Genomic DNA, 15,653 nt, shown 5'->3' with positions numbered 1-15,653 from the left:
TTGCTTATAAATTCTTATTTTTTAAATTGAGAGTATTAGGGTCTATCAAAGAGATCTTCCTGTTAAAACAAATGCCCTTGGTACATATACCATAATATAGTACATGTATAGTATAGTATAGAACAACTTTACTTGCTTCTGTAAACTAATAAATTTCTAGAATAAAATTTAGTGTGTGCTACCTATGAATATTATGACCTTATCAGAAATTACTAGTATATTTCAAACAAGTTGGATTTTGATACCAAAGCATATGGAAAATTATATTAAAACTACATTATATTGTATTTGGCACATGGCGGGGAAATACCATGTAGTTTGAAATTTCTACCATAAACCTTTCATTATTAAATCTTAACAATAGACATAACTTTTAAATATATGACTAAAAGCAGTAGAATTTATTAGAAGTTTAATACATTTGGTGACACTTTTTTCCCCTTACTCTTTAGATTAAGCACAGATATTACAGAGAGAAGTGTTGTCAACTTTTACCCTGTGGACTCAGCAGAAGACTTAGAATTACAAGACTCTGCACTAAAGTATGTTGACCGTTTTATAACAATATATTTTACCTTTTTACATTGAAATATTTTTGCTTTAAATTCCACTTTGTATCCTTTTTTCCCTCTAATTCCTACAGTGGTCAAATACAGTTGGAGACGTCTCCAGAATGTGAGGTAAGGCTGCTCTTGGATTCACCAGAGCTCTGGTGCAATGCTCTGCTACAGAAGAGTGGCCACCATATTTTATCGAGATTTATCGTGGGGTGGAACATTCATTAGTGAGATCAATATTCAAATTAGTTCAAGGTCTAGTTTTCAGTTTTTTTATAGTTCTGGCTTCTTTAGTTTTCCTGCTTATCTGTTATACTCACCTCCCCTTAAAGATGAGAGTTGGCTGTTTCCATTAAGTTCTCTAAATTTTTTATGTCAGGCGGTCGGTCTTAAGTCAGGCCCTGGCAGCTAAGACCCACACGGAAACCTCCTCTGTCAAAAACTGGAGGTAGGGGCTTCCTTGGTGGCGCAGCGGTTGAGAGTCCGCCTGCCGATGCAGGGGACACGGGTTCCTGCGCTGGTCCGGGAAGATCCCACATGCCGCGGAGCGGCTGGGCCCGTGAGCCATGGCCGCTGAGCCTGCGCGTCCGGAGCCTGTGCTCCGCAACGGGAGCGGCCACAACAGTGAGAGGCCCGCGTACCGCAAAAAAAAAAAAAAACAAAAAAAACAAAAACTGGAGGTAGGACCATCTGATGCAAGTTTTACCAGCCACAGATGAACATAAACTAGGAAAGACTTGAGAGACAAGAATGAGTGATTTGGGATATGCCTAGGAGGATTAAGTGACTCTGGCAAAGAGAAACTAGTGGAGGGTTGGGTTTGGGGACAGAGTAAAGGTAGGTCAGGCAGCTACAGACGGTGAAATTTGGGTGTCTGTAAAGAAAGCAGATTTGATATAATTAGCTAAAGATGAGCCTGGAAGGTCCCGAAGAAGCAGGCCTAGAGAGATAGGCTTGAGTCAGCGACATGGGAGTAAAACATTGTTTACATACGACCTGTTTTATCCCTTCTTACTGAATAGGCTTAGGATGGCTAATTTCAGTACAACCAATTTATGTCCCCTGAGGTGTCTGGACACGTACCATAGTCAAGCAGTTTCACACTCTTAACTAGCTAAGTCTCTGTGTTAAATGAGGAAAAGAACTGTAATATAAAAACCCATGTTCCCAGAGAGCGTGGCTTCATATTTGAGTGTAGTGACTTGGAATTATGTTAAGTTTCGGCCCTATCTCAAAGACTTGCTAACTGTGAGCTCCTGTGGGCTACCTTTCTAACTTCACCTTTATTTTCTATAAATTGGGATCAATCTTGTAACCCAGGACACCTAACTTAGCTGTTACTGTTACTCTGCTCTGTGAGTGTCATCAGTGTGGTCCTCAGAATCATTGCACTCCCTCTCGCCCAGGTGGAGGCATCACTGAATGACCCAGTAGTGGGACATCAGGAAGCCTCTTATGTGCAAGCTGCCCTGGGCCCATTTCCACAGGCTCTTCTTTAGAGACATGCTGCTTTTGATTCTGTACAGACTCACTTTTAGTTTTAGCTTTTTATTTGGAAATAATTTAAAATTTATAAAAGGTTTATTAAAAATTACAAGAGTCTACAAAAGGTTGTAAAAAATTATAACCTTGCACCCCGATTTACCTGTGATTGACATTTTAACACATTTGCAGTGTCTCCCTCTTCCTCCACACACATAGTTCTTTTTCTGAAAATTGGAGGAAAAGTTTTGTATATCATAGTCCTTTTCTCTAAACATTTCGGTGTACCTTTCCTAAGAATAGGGATTTTATCCTATATAACCCCATTTCAGTTATCACCTTCATAAATTTACAGTGATAAAATATTTTCATCTAATCTGCTATCCATATTCCAAATATTTAGGTTGAACTAATGATGTCTTTCATAGCACTTTTTCCCCTTCAGTGTAGGATCCAGTCTAGAGGCAATAATTGTCAGGTAACTATATAGTTTGCTTTATTCTGGAACATTTCCATAACCTTTCTTTGATTTTTTATGACCTTAATATTTTGAAGAATATAGTGCTCTTCTTTTGTAAAATGAACTGCCCCTTATTTTGTGGGACAGAAGTCCCTCATATTTCTTCATGATTAGATTGAGTCCCTGCATTCTCGTTTGGGATGCTGCACTGGTGGTGCGGTGTCCTTCTCAGGTACCACATTTGCAGGCACATTGTGTACATCTGTGCTTCACTGGTGACATTAATTTGATTACCCAATCGAGGTAGAATCTGATTTCTCCACCATCTAAGTATTCTATTTTCCCCTTGCAATTAACAATCAGTCAGTGAAGAGGTACTTGGAGACCATGTTAGAATCCTGCCGCAGACCCACTTTTGATTCCAGTAGAATAGATGCCCTCCTGTGTGCATGATTTCCGGAGTATCAGGCAGACACCAAGCCTCTAGGAAAAAAGATCTCCATTCCGTGTCTGATTTACAATGTTAATAGTTTTTTTCCCCCTTTTTGGTTGAATGAGGAGTCACGTTCAGTGTAAGGAATTCTCACACATTGTCTTCCTTCTTTGGGCAATTCTCTGTCCACATGATTTTAAAAAGGGAGAGGAATTGCTGGCTCTGGTGGAAAAAAAAAAGTCACAAGGAGGAGGAAAAGAAAGTGGTAGATTAGCAAGGCCAGTGCTGATAGTTATATGGGACTTAAGTGGGACCCTCCTTTATGGTTTGGTGATTTTTATATTCTCTCTTCCATCTCATTCAGGAAGAAAGCAGTATCTTTACAATAGTCTTGAATCAGTTAGCCAGTATTTGTTGAGTCCCTGTGCTGGATTCAGCCTTGTTTGGGGTGTTGAAGACTGGGATAGGAAGAAGATGAAGTTGCCCTCACTTTTTTTTTTTGCGGTACGCGGGCCTCTCACTGTTGTGGCCTCTCCCGTTGCGGAGCACAGGCTCTGGACGCGCAGGCTCAGCAGCCATGGCTCACGGGCCCAGCCACTCCGCGGCATGTGGGATCTTCCCGGACCAGGGCACGAACCCGTGTCCCCTGCATTGGCAGGCGGACTCTCTACCACTGCACCACCAGGGAAGCCCTGCCCTCACTTTTAAGGCATTTTAAAAATTGTGGAGGAAAGAAGGCTTAGACATTGAGAAAACTTAGAGAAGCATATGAGAGAGTTCATAATCCTGAGTGTTTTAGGTGCTCTGTGAGACTGGGGAAAGGATAAGAGGTTAAGGAAAGGGAAATAAACCTAGATTTGGGGGGCAGCTAGGATTTGGATTGGTCCCAGGAGGCAGCTTGGCCATGGTCGAATCAGCATAGAGCATGAACCGGACAGAAACACTGAGGGATAGGCCAGTGCCCAGTTAGATAAGTGAGGCCAAGATTATGAAATGGTTTGTAATTGTCGGCACATCACATTATCTGACTTTTAACACACTTTACATGACTGTCCACATCAAGTTTGGGTAGCAATGGAAACCATTCAGGAAAAATTGCAAATTATACTCTCATACATAAGTAATATCCAATAGGGAAGGATGCTGTGGGGACAACAGGGAAAATTAGAGGAATGAGTTTCTTACAGAGAAAATCAAACCTGCAAGTTATTTGTTAGCAATTCAGACATTTAATTGAGTAGGGAAATGAATGACTGTTTATTCTAAAAATATGTTATTCCCTTGGATTTGTCACAGTTGGGAATATTTTTTAATAGCACTCCTCAACAATAGGAATAGGAACAGACATCTGAAATTTATACTAGTTTGGTGACATATATGAAGATGTTTATATTAGCTATCACCAAATTTTTTTGGATCAATGCTTTTTTTTTTGGCTGTGCCACCCGGCTTATGGGATCTTAGTTCCACGACCAGGGATCAAACCCGGGCCTTCAGTAGTGAAATCGTGGAGTCCTAACCACTGGACTGCCAAGGAATTCCCTCAGTGGGGTTCTTGATTACCTTATGAAGAAGGCAGATCTGGGTAAAATAAACTATCGAGTTCCCCATTGGTTGACAAAGCAAAGTGATGTTGAATTGACAGCGCAGAATTTTCCTAGGTCCGGGTATGTATATTTATTAAAAAGCTCCCAATGAGATTCTGTGTATTTGGGAACTACTGCCTTGGACCATTTATAAAAACCCTTATGCTCCCAGCAGGTGGGAGCCTGCAGGTTGCTTGGTAACCTAGCAAGGAAAGCTGAAGTTCGCAGGTACTTTGGACTGAGCGCTTTGCTCTGGGAAATCCCTTGTCTTAGTTTGTGTGATAGTTTAGTGGTATTTTTCTGTGAATATAGTTGCATGTTTTTAGAAAATGTAAGTATGGCCTACTTAACTACTAATTAATTAATTCAGCGTATTATTCATTGTGTCCCTATGTGCCAGGGGTATGATGGAAGTTAGAAAAACTCAGTTCTTGCCTCACTAATTTTATAGTCTGATGGAACGTACCGTGCATTTTTTTTCTTCCTTAAGGTGCAAAATGATCTAACATTACAGAGTAATGGGAGCGAGTATTCTCCCAATGAGGTAAGTTTCCTGAAGATTAATGAAAGCTGAGGTATTTTGTGAAGACTGAATTGGAATGTCTTGTACAGAAATCTATAATCTGAGACCGTGATGATTCATGAGTTAATTGTATTGCAGAATCTCTGAGGGAATCTCTCATTAGCTCTCGTAGCCCGATCCGGCCCTATCCATAATTAAAGACTCATTTTATAAGACATACTTTGAAGACCAAACATGGGAACATTTTTATAGAAAACGAAGTGAAAATAGCTCGTGTAGGCAACATTTAGAATGTCTCGTTATCTATAAGTGATTCAGTGTGTGGTTTCCCTATAGCTGAGACACCTGTTCAGTGTTACCTGTTTTCTCATCTCGTTGTGTTATGAAATTCTTTATCAGATGTGCCCTCTGTGAGGTGGATGTGAGTGAGTGCTTGTGTGTGTCAGTGCCTGCACCTGAACGCACGCATCTATTCGGGAGCAGAAAGGGATTGCCAGTATCACACAACTATGAACTGTTTTTATAATGAGCACATACACAACTGGACGGATCTCCCCCAAAACAACATTCTCTCGATTCTACCACTTAAAGCATTAGCAATGTGAAGATACATCAATTATCATTTTTTAGTCAGGACTTCCTCACGGCAGCAAATGCAAGGAGGTCGTGGTTTTATTATAATCCTTGATCATAGAGAGGCATGCATAGTTCTGCTCCAGTTCTTTAAAAAATGTCCTTTTCTTCTAACACCACAGATGAGAGAGAACTCCCCTGCCATCTCTCCTACCAACACCAGCACAGCTCTGTTTGGCCTGAAGCCTCGATCAGGTAAATTGAAACCTTAGCGTTCTTGCACGTGTGAACAGCTCCGGAGTTTCTCTTTAGCCTTTTAAATGCATACATTGTAGTGTGAGCAGCCTTGTCAACTCTGGTGGGTTTGAGTCCTGGCATCAGAACCCCACTACAGCGTGGGGAGGCCATATTTTCGAGCCTTGTGGTCGTGAATCACCTGTTAACGCCATGTTATCAGTAATAGATTATCTTACCTTCTTTTGAATCAGAGCAAAGAGAAAAAGATGTTGGGATGTGTAAGTGGGAAAGAAATACTCTGTTGATAAAATAGCCACCCCTTTGCCCCGGTGGTTCCTGGTACCTTGCTAAATTAAGGCTGGTGACTTTTCTGAGACACCCCTCATTTGCTCTCTGGGCCTTCGTAAGGACTGTATACTTACTCATGTGACAGGGTGGTCGTTCCAAGACTCACATGAGTGGTCAGGAGACATTTTTAAGAGCATTTCTGCTTATATTACCTACTTTATTTTAACTTAGTATATTCACAAATGTAAATTATGGCAATGTGCAAAACAACTGCTGATTTTAAAAAGGACTATGTATAGAAAATTTTGGTTCTTCTGATTTCTCCACGTACTTAAAGTTCTAGCACTATCTACCTTCTTTTAGGTGCTTCTTTGTTTTAATATTTTTGATTCTTAAGTCTTTTGCATACACTCACTGCTAATGCTTTTCAGTAAGTGCTAAGAAAGGACTCGGACGCTTTAAGCAAAAGGTAGTAAAGAACTCATATGTTCTTGGGTTTTTTAATAAAGCATTTGGCAACAATTGAAGTTATACATGTGTATATTTTGAAAAAGGGTACCCATAGAACAAAAACGAAGATGGTTCTTTTATAAAGGAATGTTTCTTCGTTTTTGGAGAAAGTTGATTGATGGGTAACATGTGGCCAGGTGTAATGGCTTCCTGGCATTTTGAATGGGCTGTAAGACAAAGCCATTTGAGAAGATGCTTGGGTGTGGCAAGGGTTAGGAGGTGTTTTATGGAGAACCAAATTGTGCATGAAATAGGACTCAAATGGCTGGCCTCACCATTCATGGAGCTGAGAGTATGCAGCCAGATCTGGGTTGGGCCTCCATTTCCAAGGTCTCAGATTGTGCTGGGAGGAATGGAGGCTTCCATGCCCTGAGTGATGATCTGCCAGGAATGTTCTCTATACACTGAGGACTTCATGTTGGGCTACAGACTTTCTCCTATCCCTTACAAGCACTTTTACAGAATTTTAAAATATCTTAGGGGCTTCCCTGGTGGCTCAGTGGTTGAGGGTCCACCTGCCGATGAAGGGGACACGGGTTCGTGCCCCGGTCTGGGAAGATCCCACATGCCGTGGAGTGGCTGGGCCCGTGAGCCATGGCCGCTGAGCCTGCGCGTCCGGAGCCTGTGCTCCACAACGGGAGAGGCCACAACAGTGAGAGGCCTGCGTATCGCAAACAAAACAAAACAAAACTTATAATTGAGCAAATCAAAAGTTGAATGAATCTCCAAAGAATAATATTCTTTTGAACGTGCATCTTTGCAATTTAGTTGCAGAATTGTCTCCGTGACTTTTTCAATTCTTTTTATGGGGTCCAAACTCAACTTATCAACCTCATACCCACACTGTTGAACCATTTCAGACTCTTTGTGGTGGTGAAAAATAAATGAAGTATTTGTTCTGAATAGCAGGAAACAAAGATAATTTCCTTTTCTAGCTTCCAACCTTTCTATAATGCTGACTAACCAGTGTGGAAATTGTGCCAGTTGTAGAAAGCTTTGTGGAGTTTGGTTGTCGTAAGTAATGCTGATTTTTCTTCAGGAACGTCAGTTGGCATGTTGGAACGTTACGAAACTAGCATCATGTATTGGGAATTTTAAAATTTTTATTTAGTGACTTTAAAATATTACAGTATGTATTTTTCGCATTTTCTAGAAAATAATATACCTACTAATCTTAATTGAAGATCACATGACTACAAAAGAGAGAAATTATTTTTGATTGAGTAGCTTTGGAACTTTAAAAAGTGATTTAATTTTTATTTTCAAGTTAAGTATACGAATTCATGTGATTTCTGTGTTAAAAATAAAAACAGGGCTTCCCTGGTGGCGCAGTGGTTGAGAGTCCGCCTGCCGATGCAGGGGACAGGGGTTCGTGCCCCGGTCCGGGAAGATCCCACGTGCCGCGGAGTGGCTGGGCCCGTGAGCCATGGCCGATGAGCCTGTGCGTCTGGAGCCTGTGCTCCGCAATGGGATAGGCCACAACCGTGAGAGGCCCGTACAGCAGGAGAAAAAAAAAAAAATAAAAAAATAAAAAAAAAATAAAAACAGACTGCTCAAATTAGCAAGTGGGAATAGAAACTTAGATTCTTAAAGTAGACTAATAGTTTTCTTCAAATGAAATTTTATTTTCTGTGTTTTCCTCCCAAGAAAGACAACTGTGTATATCCAAATATGCATTACTAGAATCATGTCCCTGTATTTTATTGGCCCTGCCTTATGATTGAATAAAAATTGTATAGATATTTCCTAAACATCAAAAATTACTATATGGATAGTTAGTCCAAAAGAAAAAAAGAGGTGTTATTTCATAAATGACCGATTTAGAAGTGCTTTGAATTGACTGACATCTATCGGTTAATTAGGTTTGTTGTTAAAGAGACTCTACTAGTGTCCGAAATAGGTTCTATACTGATCGGTATCTAAGACAGTATTGAGAGGTATAGCTGTGTGTCAAGGGTTGAGCAGAGTTGGCTAGATTCACTTATCAATAAAGCATGCCAGCAGACTTACAGATGTCTTTAAAGAGAAATTTTACATTACCTTGGGATAAAAATCCACCAGTGGCAAACACTGATTCTATAATAGATTTATTTCTAAATAATTGACATATTTATACATATTAAGCTTCTTCTATGTAAACAGATTTTTTGTGTGAATGATATTTGCTAAGATTGTTAGTTATTTAGGTCTTTGGTAAAGGTATCTGGTAGGTCTTTTGCTTTTTATCTGCATAATCTATGGGTACTCCTTCTTTCCACTGACATGATTCATTAGTACTCTAAGTCTGTGGGCTTGCGAACTGTTAACGATTAACGGTATTAACTGCATGCCAAGTATATGATTGATAAGTACTAACACTCAGTTTTTTATCATTCTTTTTATTCCATGCGCCATCTTTCATTCTTCTCCTATATTGTACATTTGAAATTAAATTCCATAATATGAAATTCGCTTCATTTCCATACAATCCGTATGCCATTTGTGAAATGCTGCTGCCCCTTTGGTTTTTCCTGGTCCTTGTGCAACTGTACGCGGACTGGCTCTCTCGCTCTCCTGCAGACCCAGCCCTCACTCTTCCTCCTATCTCCTTCAACAAACTTACACAGGCACAAACATGGGACAACTCTAGCTACAGTGTTCCATCTGAAGGAGACAGTGACAATGGTAGGTGGCTTTGTACCTATTCTTCGATGTGCTCATTAATAAGCCAATGAATGAATATACTGAACATTCATTTCTGTGCAGCTGAAGATAGAGTGTATATTCTCCTGCATGCCTGATATAAGAGATAATAATAGTAAACCTGGAAAGTCCAGAAAAGTGCATGTGGATTGTTCTCCGGCAGTTTATCAAACTACATTTAATTATCTTGAATATTCTGAATTTTGGAAGGACTGTACAATAATTTCTTCTCTATCCTTTCTGCTTGGGGTTTTTTTTTTTTTTTTTTTTTTTTTTTGGTGTGTTTGCTTGTTTATAAAAATTGGGGGTTTGTACATTTGGATAATCTCTGCTGCTCCTGCTTCTGAACTAAATGCTTTCAGAGTTTCATCTTTTATCATCTATGCTTATTTACCATAGGAAATTTTTAAAGTAATCAAGACATACTGTGGCTGATCCAAGAGGACTGCACTGAAAATAGTTAGAAGTGAGAAATTCCTAAAAATGAAGAGAAATCACTTGCTTTTTTTTTGCAAATTATTTGCACATTTTGACTTTTGATACCTTCAGCCCTTTTGAGTGTAATTTCATCTACATGATATTTAAGAATGGTAATTTGGCTTGAGAACCAAATGTGCAAATAAGAAATTGCAGACACCTAGCTAGGAGTCATGTGGATATCGTTTGATTTCATGCCACTAAATATCTGAAGTAGCTTAAAAGATGAAAATAAAATAAATATAGTTATTTAGATATACTTACCACAGACATCTGAATCTCCATACTGGTCTGTTACTTCAGATTTTAAACATTTTACTCCAAGATACCAGAAGATAAAAGTAACGTGAAATGAAATAGAGAGTATGATTTATAGGGAAGAGAAGTGATATGTGGGGTAAAACCACGATGCAAGCACAATAAGAAGATGTATTTTCTGATAATACTTATTTTTTTATCTAAGTATCAATATGTGTAATGAATAGAAACCGTATATTTAAAACATTTTCTGTGATTTCTGGTCAAAATTCAACCAAAAAATGCTTTTCCAGACTTCCTTATGTACAAGGATAATGTATATCTTGGCAGGTTAGTTACAAAAGGAATTTCATTATTTCATAGATTTCTAAAATTTTAACTGAAAACAAGTGTGATTAAACAACAACAACAGGGAAACCAAGGCCCCTTCTTATATCATCCCATTTTAAATTCTGGAAGTTGAGGAAGGCTAAATGAAAACTTTCTTGATAAACCTGTTCCTTTACTTAAAAATAAAAAGGGGAGAGAGGCATTTTTGTTTTTCAGAAAGCATGGCTATTTATGGATCTGATGTTATTTAAAGGAAATGAGCCTAGAATGAAAGATTTATGTGTGATTTGCTGTTTCCTTAGGAGTGATATCTGAAACCAAAGACTTTTTTTTTTTAAGCTGGGTAAGATCTAGACATCTTACGTAGCAGTAAGATTTCTATCTTTATGAACCAATCAAAACGAGAAAGGTGGGTCACACTGGGTCACGCTGGGTCACGCTGTTAGGTAGAGGGAGAGGTGGGGTCACACCCAGGGCTTCTAACTCTCTGATCATCTCCTCTCCATCTACAGCTGTTTATTGAGGGTTCTTTGTGCAAGCTACGAAGCCAGACGGCCTTCTTTTTATTGAAAGTCCTAAGATTTCCATAGAAAAATAATCATTGTGAAAATCTTTCTGAAAATAAAATAACCTGGCAATACTTCTCTGGTAGTTTTTGTTTGAGTGAAAATTCCAGAGATTCATGTGTAGCTATTATGCTGTAACACACACACACACACACACACACACACACACACACACACACACAAATAATAAAAGGATTGTTTTCAGTATTCATCTACCTGGGTTAATCATGTCAGATATTGGATAGTTGTTATTTCCCCCTATTTCCAATTTGTCTACAATATGCCCTGGGCAAGAGATGATTTTCTATTAATTATCTATTAATTTTCTGGCAACAGAAATCTTGGCAAATATTTGTGTAGGTTCCCAGATCTGACCTTTCAAATAGAATCTTCATTTTTTTGTGTGCTAAATATTGCCTTCGGATTTGAATACATTTTCCAGTACATTTTTTTAAATTAATGAAGAAGCACTACATGTATCCCCAAGTATATGTGCTAAGGTTGGAAGAGGAATACAGCCTACTTTTACGTTGTTCTTACCAGTTCCTCTGAAATAGTAGATCCTATTCAGTGGCCTCTCACGGCATTTCAAAGCTGATTACCCCAGCAGTTTTGTTTCCTCATATTTTCTCCGTTATCCAGTATCTGCAGCTATCTCACCCTGTGTAAATAAAGGGCATCATATTACCAACTCAGCCCAGCATAATGTAGCTTGCCTTTCATTTGTATTTTTATTAATTATTTTTGGTAAAGTTGGCATTTTTATACCTTGTTCACTGTCTTTATGTTAAAATTACCCTTTTATTTAAATTCCAATATTTAAGTAAAATTTAAATTTTATTTAAAAATAAACATAGCTTTCTAATATTTTGTTCCAAATATATCTCATTTCAAATTCCCTATTTTCCCTAAAACTCATTCTTCAAAGAAATAAAAAAAGGCAAACTGGCTAGAAGGTCCTTGGGAGTTTGAATTCCCACAATCCCCCAAGTTCTACCTCCTAAAATGGATGGGGAAGGATGTGGATGTGTGTCTGTATGTCTTTCCACCCCTGGAGCTGGATGGGGCAGCTTCACTTCAAGTTGTTCGTAACTTGATAACTTCTCTTCTGCTCCGTTTCTTGTGCCCTCTTACTACTCTGCATCTTTCTTTCCTTTTCCCCTTCACTTTGAAATTAAAATGATTCCTATCTTCCTTTGAATTATTTTCCCTTTTTCATTTGCAGTGAATTGGTGGGTGCTAATTTATACTTAAAATTGATCTTTAAACTGTCACTGGAAAGTGAATGAATGGACATATCTATCTTGGGCCAGTTTACAGACATTTTCTGGAATTGTTTTACCATAATCTTGCACTTCTAGGTATTATTTTCCCCATTACAAAAATGATGAAACTGAAGCTGTGAGATGAGAGGTGTTTCAGTGGTTCAGTATTTTGTCTTCATATTAGAATCATCTGGGCATTTTATAAACAATAGCTGCCTATACCCCACACTGCCTGTGCTGATTTTTTCGGAGTAGCATGGAGTCTTCGCACTGATTATCATTATTTTACTGATTTTATGTTATGTTTAAGTAGGTGAAAACCACTGGGTTGAATAAACTGCCCAAGACCATAGAAAGCATTTTGAGGGCACAGGATTTACGTAATTCATTTTTGGGCACCAGAGGGAATAAATGAATGCACTAATTAGATTTCTGATTTACGTTAACCTGGATCTACAGTTCACGATACTTTTTCAAAGCCACCATACTGCTGCCCTTGAATTTGTATGTCTTCAACATCACACCCAGTCCAGGTTTTTAATTTCAAAGGAGAAGTTGAGAGCCAAATTCCAAAACCTCATGTGTCCACAGAGAAGAAATCTAGAGTTAAATTTAGACAACAGAGGTTAATGATATAGACTGATAATTTCTATGCAAAATTCCTTTCACTTAATAATGAAATAAGTAACATGTCAGGCAATTTTTAGAGGAGCGAGCTTTCTTTGCTTAACTGAAAGATACTTTTACAACATTTAGAAAAAGTTTCTTGTGCACATCCTTAAATATTTCCTGAGTGCCTCCTATGTGTTAGGCGTGATGCTCATTACTGTGGATACAGATCTGAAAAAGACAGACTAGATCTCTGCCTTCGTGGAACTTTTATTTCGGCCTCTAATGCATTCAGACCTGGAGACTAAGTTTTAGGAGATTTTTCATGTTAAAAAAAATTGAGATGACTGATTATCAGGGTAGGGTAATCTCTGACAAGGTATTCTCCATATAAAGTGATCTTTGAATGAGCGAATTTTTGAAACACTTGTTTGTTTATTCATCTAACAAACTGCTTTGTGGGGCAGGGGTAGAGGTTTAAATTGGAAACAAACATAAACTCTTACAGATTCCTCATGGAGAAAAGCAGACCTCTCCCGTAAGACAAAGTGAAGAGTGCCGTGAGAGACACAGATAAAGCATGTTGTACATTCACAGCTGACAGACCACTCCCAGGTCAGGGATGAAGGTGAGGGAGAGGGTGAAGGAGGAGGTAGAGATAACGGAAAAGTCAGTGGACTTGGACGTGTACCTGCAAGGACGCATTTGATATTCTGCATAAGCATATTCACCATTCCCTGCAGAGTCTTTGCTTAGAAATTTGTCTCTTCAGCTAAAGAAATTGCAAATATAAACAAATCGTCCTTTTCATTCTTTGAATGTTATCAGTATTTGATAATACAGTAATTAAACAGCTAAGCAGGACTCATTATTTCCTGCATCTTAAATCACCTATTTCCTTGTCTCTTCCTACCCCTTGTGCATGCATATGTGTGTGTACACACACACACACACACTGACACACACCCTCACTCTGCTCCCTTGCCCCTCTTTTTTTCTTCTTATTTACACAATCAGTGTGACATTTGATATGAGAGACAGTTACTAACAGGGCGGCTCTTAATATTGTCTTGCAGCCACAAGCTAAACTTTTATTCCCCTGAATTAAGTAGGGGAGTTCTTGAAACGTAGTGATATGAAATTAAGGAAGACCGGCATAATTCCTCCATAGGTCAATTTCCTGAAGTTTTGACCAGGCTGGTCACTGCATTTATTATTTAAATATGACTTGAAAGAAAGAAAAAACAAAACAACTGTGGATAAAATAATCAGAGCTACCATATGGTCCTATTAAAATTATTCTGTCATAACAAACTTACGTGCTCTGTAGATTTATTATTAAATAGTTCATTTTAAATTCTAATATATTCTACAATAATTAATCTATTTAGAAAACTAGTAGTATTATAGTCAGGTTTCCAGTAATTTTATGTACATTTGAAGTATTCAGCTTAAAAATAATGGTTCACATATGTTTTAACACTTTTTGACCGCTTACCTTCATAAAGCAAATACCCGAGCATGCATTTTGTATTTTTTGAGACGTATGGGAGTTTAAGATGAAAAGCAATGCCAGGAAATTAAAGCCCAGATACCATTGAGTTATCTTGGTGTCTTGCACAGGGCTCTAACAGGGTATAGATACTTGAAGAGTGTGCTGTTAGCCAAAAGTTCACGGTTAATTTAACTTCCTGATAGCTTCGTATTCAGAATGAAATCTGCCAGTAAAAACATACTGAAAATATTAAACATGTAGTATTAGATAAGATTTCCCCCAGAAAAAAAGGGAAAGGAAAATAAAACCTCCAAAGAAAACAGTAGATTTGTTTAAACGGTTCTGGGGCTCCCCTTGCTGGCCAGTGTGTGTGTTACTCAGCTAAGTCCACATTCCTTGACTTTTTTTGGTAAATTCGGTTGACTTTTTCTTTGGTGGTGTGGATTATTTCTAGACTTTACATTTTAATATACATCTCTTCTGGTCACTATGTTTAAATGGGTAGATTTTTTTGGTTGGTCTCAATATGGTACAAAGGCAAATTTAATGCATTTCCAGTTTCTTCCGTGCTTCTTTTGTCAAATTCTTCCTCGTTTCCCTTTGCTCTGTGAACTTCTCATCTCTCCCTGCTGGTTGGTCAACCCTACTTCCGTTGCCTGCGTTGCCTTTGTTTTTGAAACAATTGGTCTCGCTTCCTGTGGGGTTTGGTTTTTGTAGGTCTTGGTGACAAGACTTTGGCTCTTCCTTAGGTGGCTTGAGGCAGAAGCCCAGGCCCCAGGCTGACTTCTCTCTGAGGTTCCAGAAGGTGTTAACATATACAATAGATCATTCCCTTGCTCCATTAACTTCTGTAAGTCACGGATTTCTTAAGATGTGTCAACTTTCTGGTCCTCTGTAGAGCACCAGAGGGCTGATTCAGATATCCGAGAACTGATTTAGAAAGAAAATACTGAAATGTGAGAAGTATAGTGCAAGACACTTATTAAAGTGTTTTGGTTCAAAGATACAAATTGAGGTTAAAACGACATAGTTGGGTGAATATGGGATAATTGATTATATGGTAGACTCCAGTTGTTTTTATTCAAAGTATATTTGTAAACCATATTTCATTAAAAAACAAATAAATTGAAATGCTTTTAAAGTGGTTCATAGCAAATATTTGGCAGAATAGAATAAGCGTTACATAATCTTCTTATTCTACATCATTGAAGATTCGGTAATTGAAACTCCTAGAATTGCAGTATGTCAGTGCAGCCTTCTACGTGGTATTGATTTTTAAAATTGGAGTTCTCTGCCCCAAATTTTCTGAAGTGCCCCCCTCA

General features: G+C 38.4%; 1 protein-coding gene across 3 annotated transcripts in view; it reads left to right on the top strand.

The window, feature by feature from the left end:
• LRCH1 (leucine rich repeats and calponin homology domain containing 1) overlaps nucleotides 1–15,653 on the top strand; it is a 188,449-nt gene that overhangs the window by 145,284 nt on the left and 27,512 nt on the right. For all 3 annotated transcript variants that reach the window (XM_032611020.1, XM_032611022.1, XM_032611023.1), the window contains exons 12-15: nucleotides 453–542; nucleotides 644–680; nucleotides 5,009–5,062; nucleotides 5,797–5,869. In XM_032611020.1, the coding sequence (XP_032466911.1) occupies nucleotides 453–542; nucleotides 644–680; nucleotides 5,009–5,062; nucleotides 5,797–5,869 (254 nt within the window). The remainder of the gene's footprint in view (nucleotides 1–452; nucleotides 543–643; nucleotides 681–5,008; nucleotides 5,063–5,796; nucleotides 5,870–15,653) is intronic.

This window comes from Phocoena sinus, chromosome 18 (genome assembly GCF_008692025.1).
Source record: "Phocoena sinus isolate mPhoSin1 chromosome 18, mPhoSin1.pri, whole genome shotgun sequence".
In the NCBI taxonomy this organism is placed as follows: domain Eukaryota; kingdom Metazoa; phylum Chordata; class Mammalia; order Artiodactyla; family Phocoenidae; genus Phocoena; species Phocoena sinus.
The sequence above is the reverse complement of the archived record's forward strand: the minus strand, read 5'-3'. Positions and strand labels throughout refer to the sequence as shown.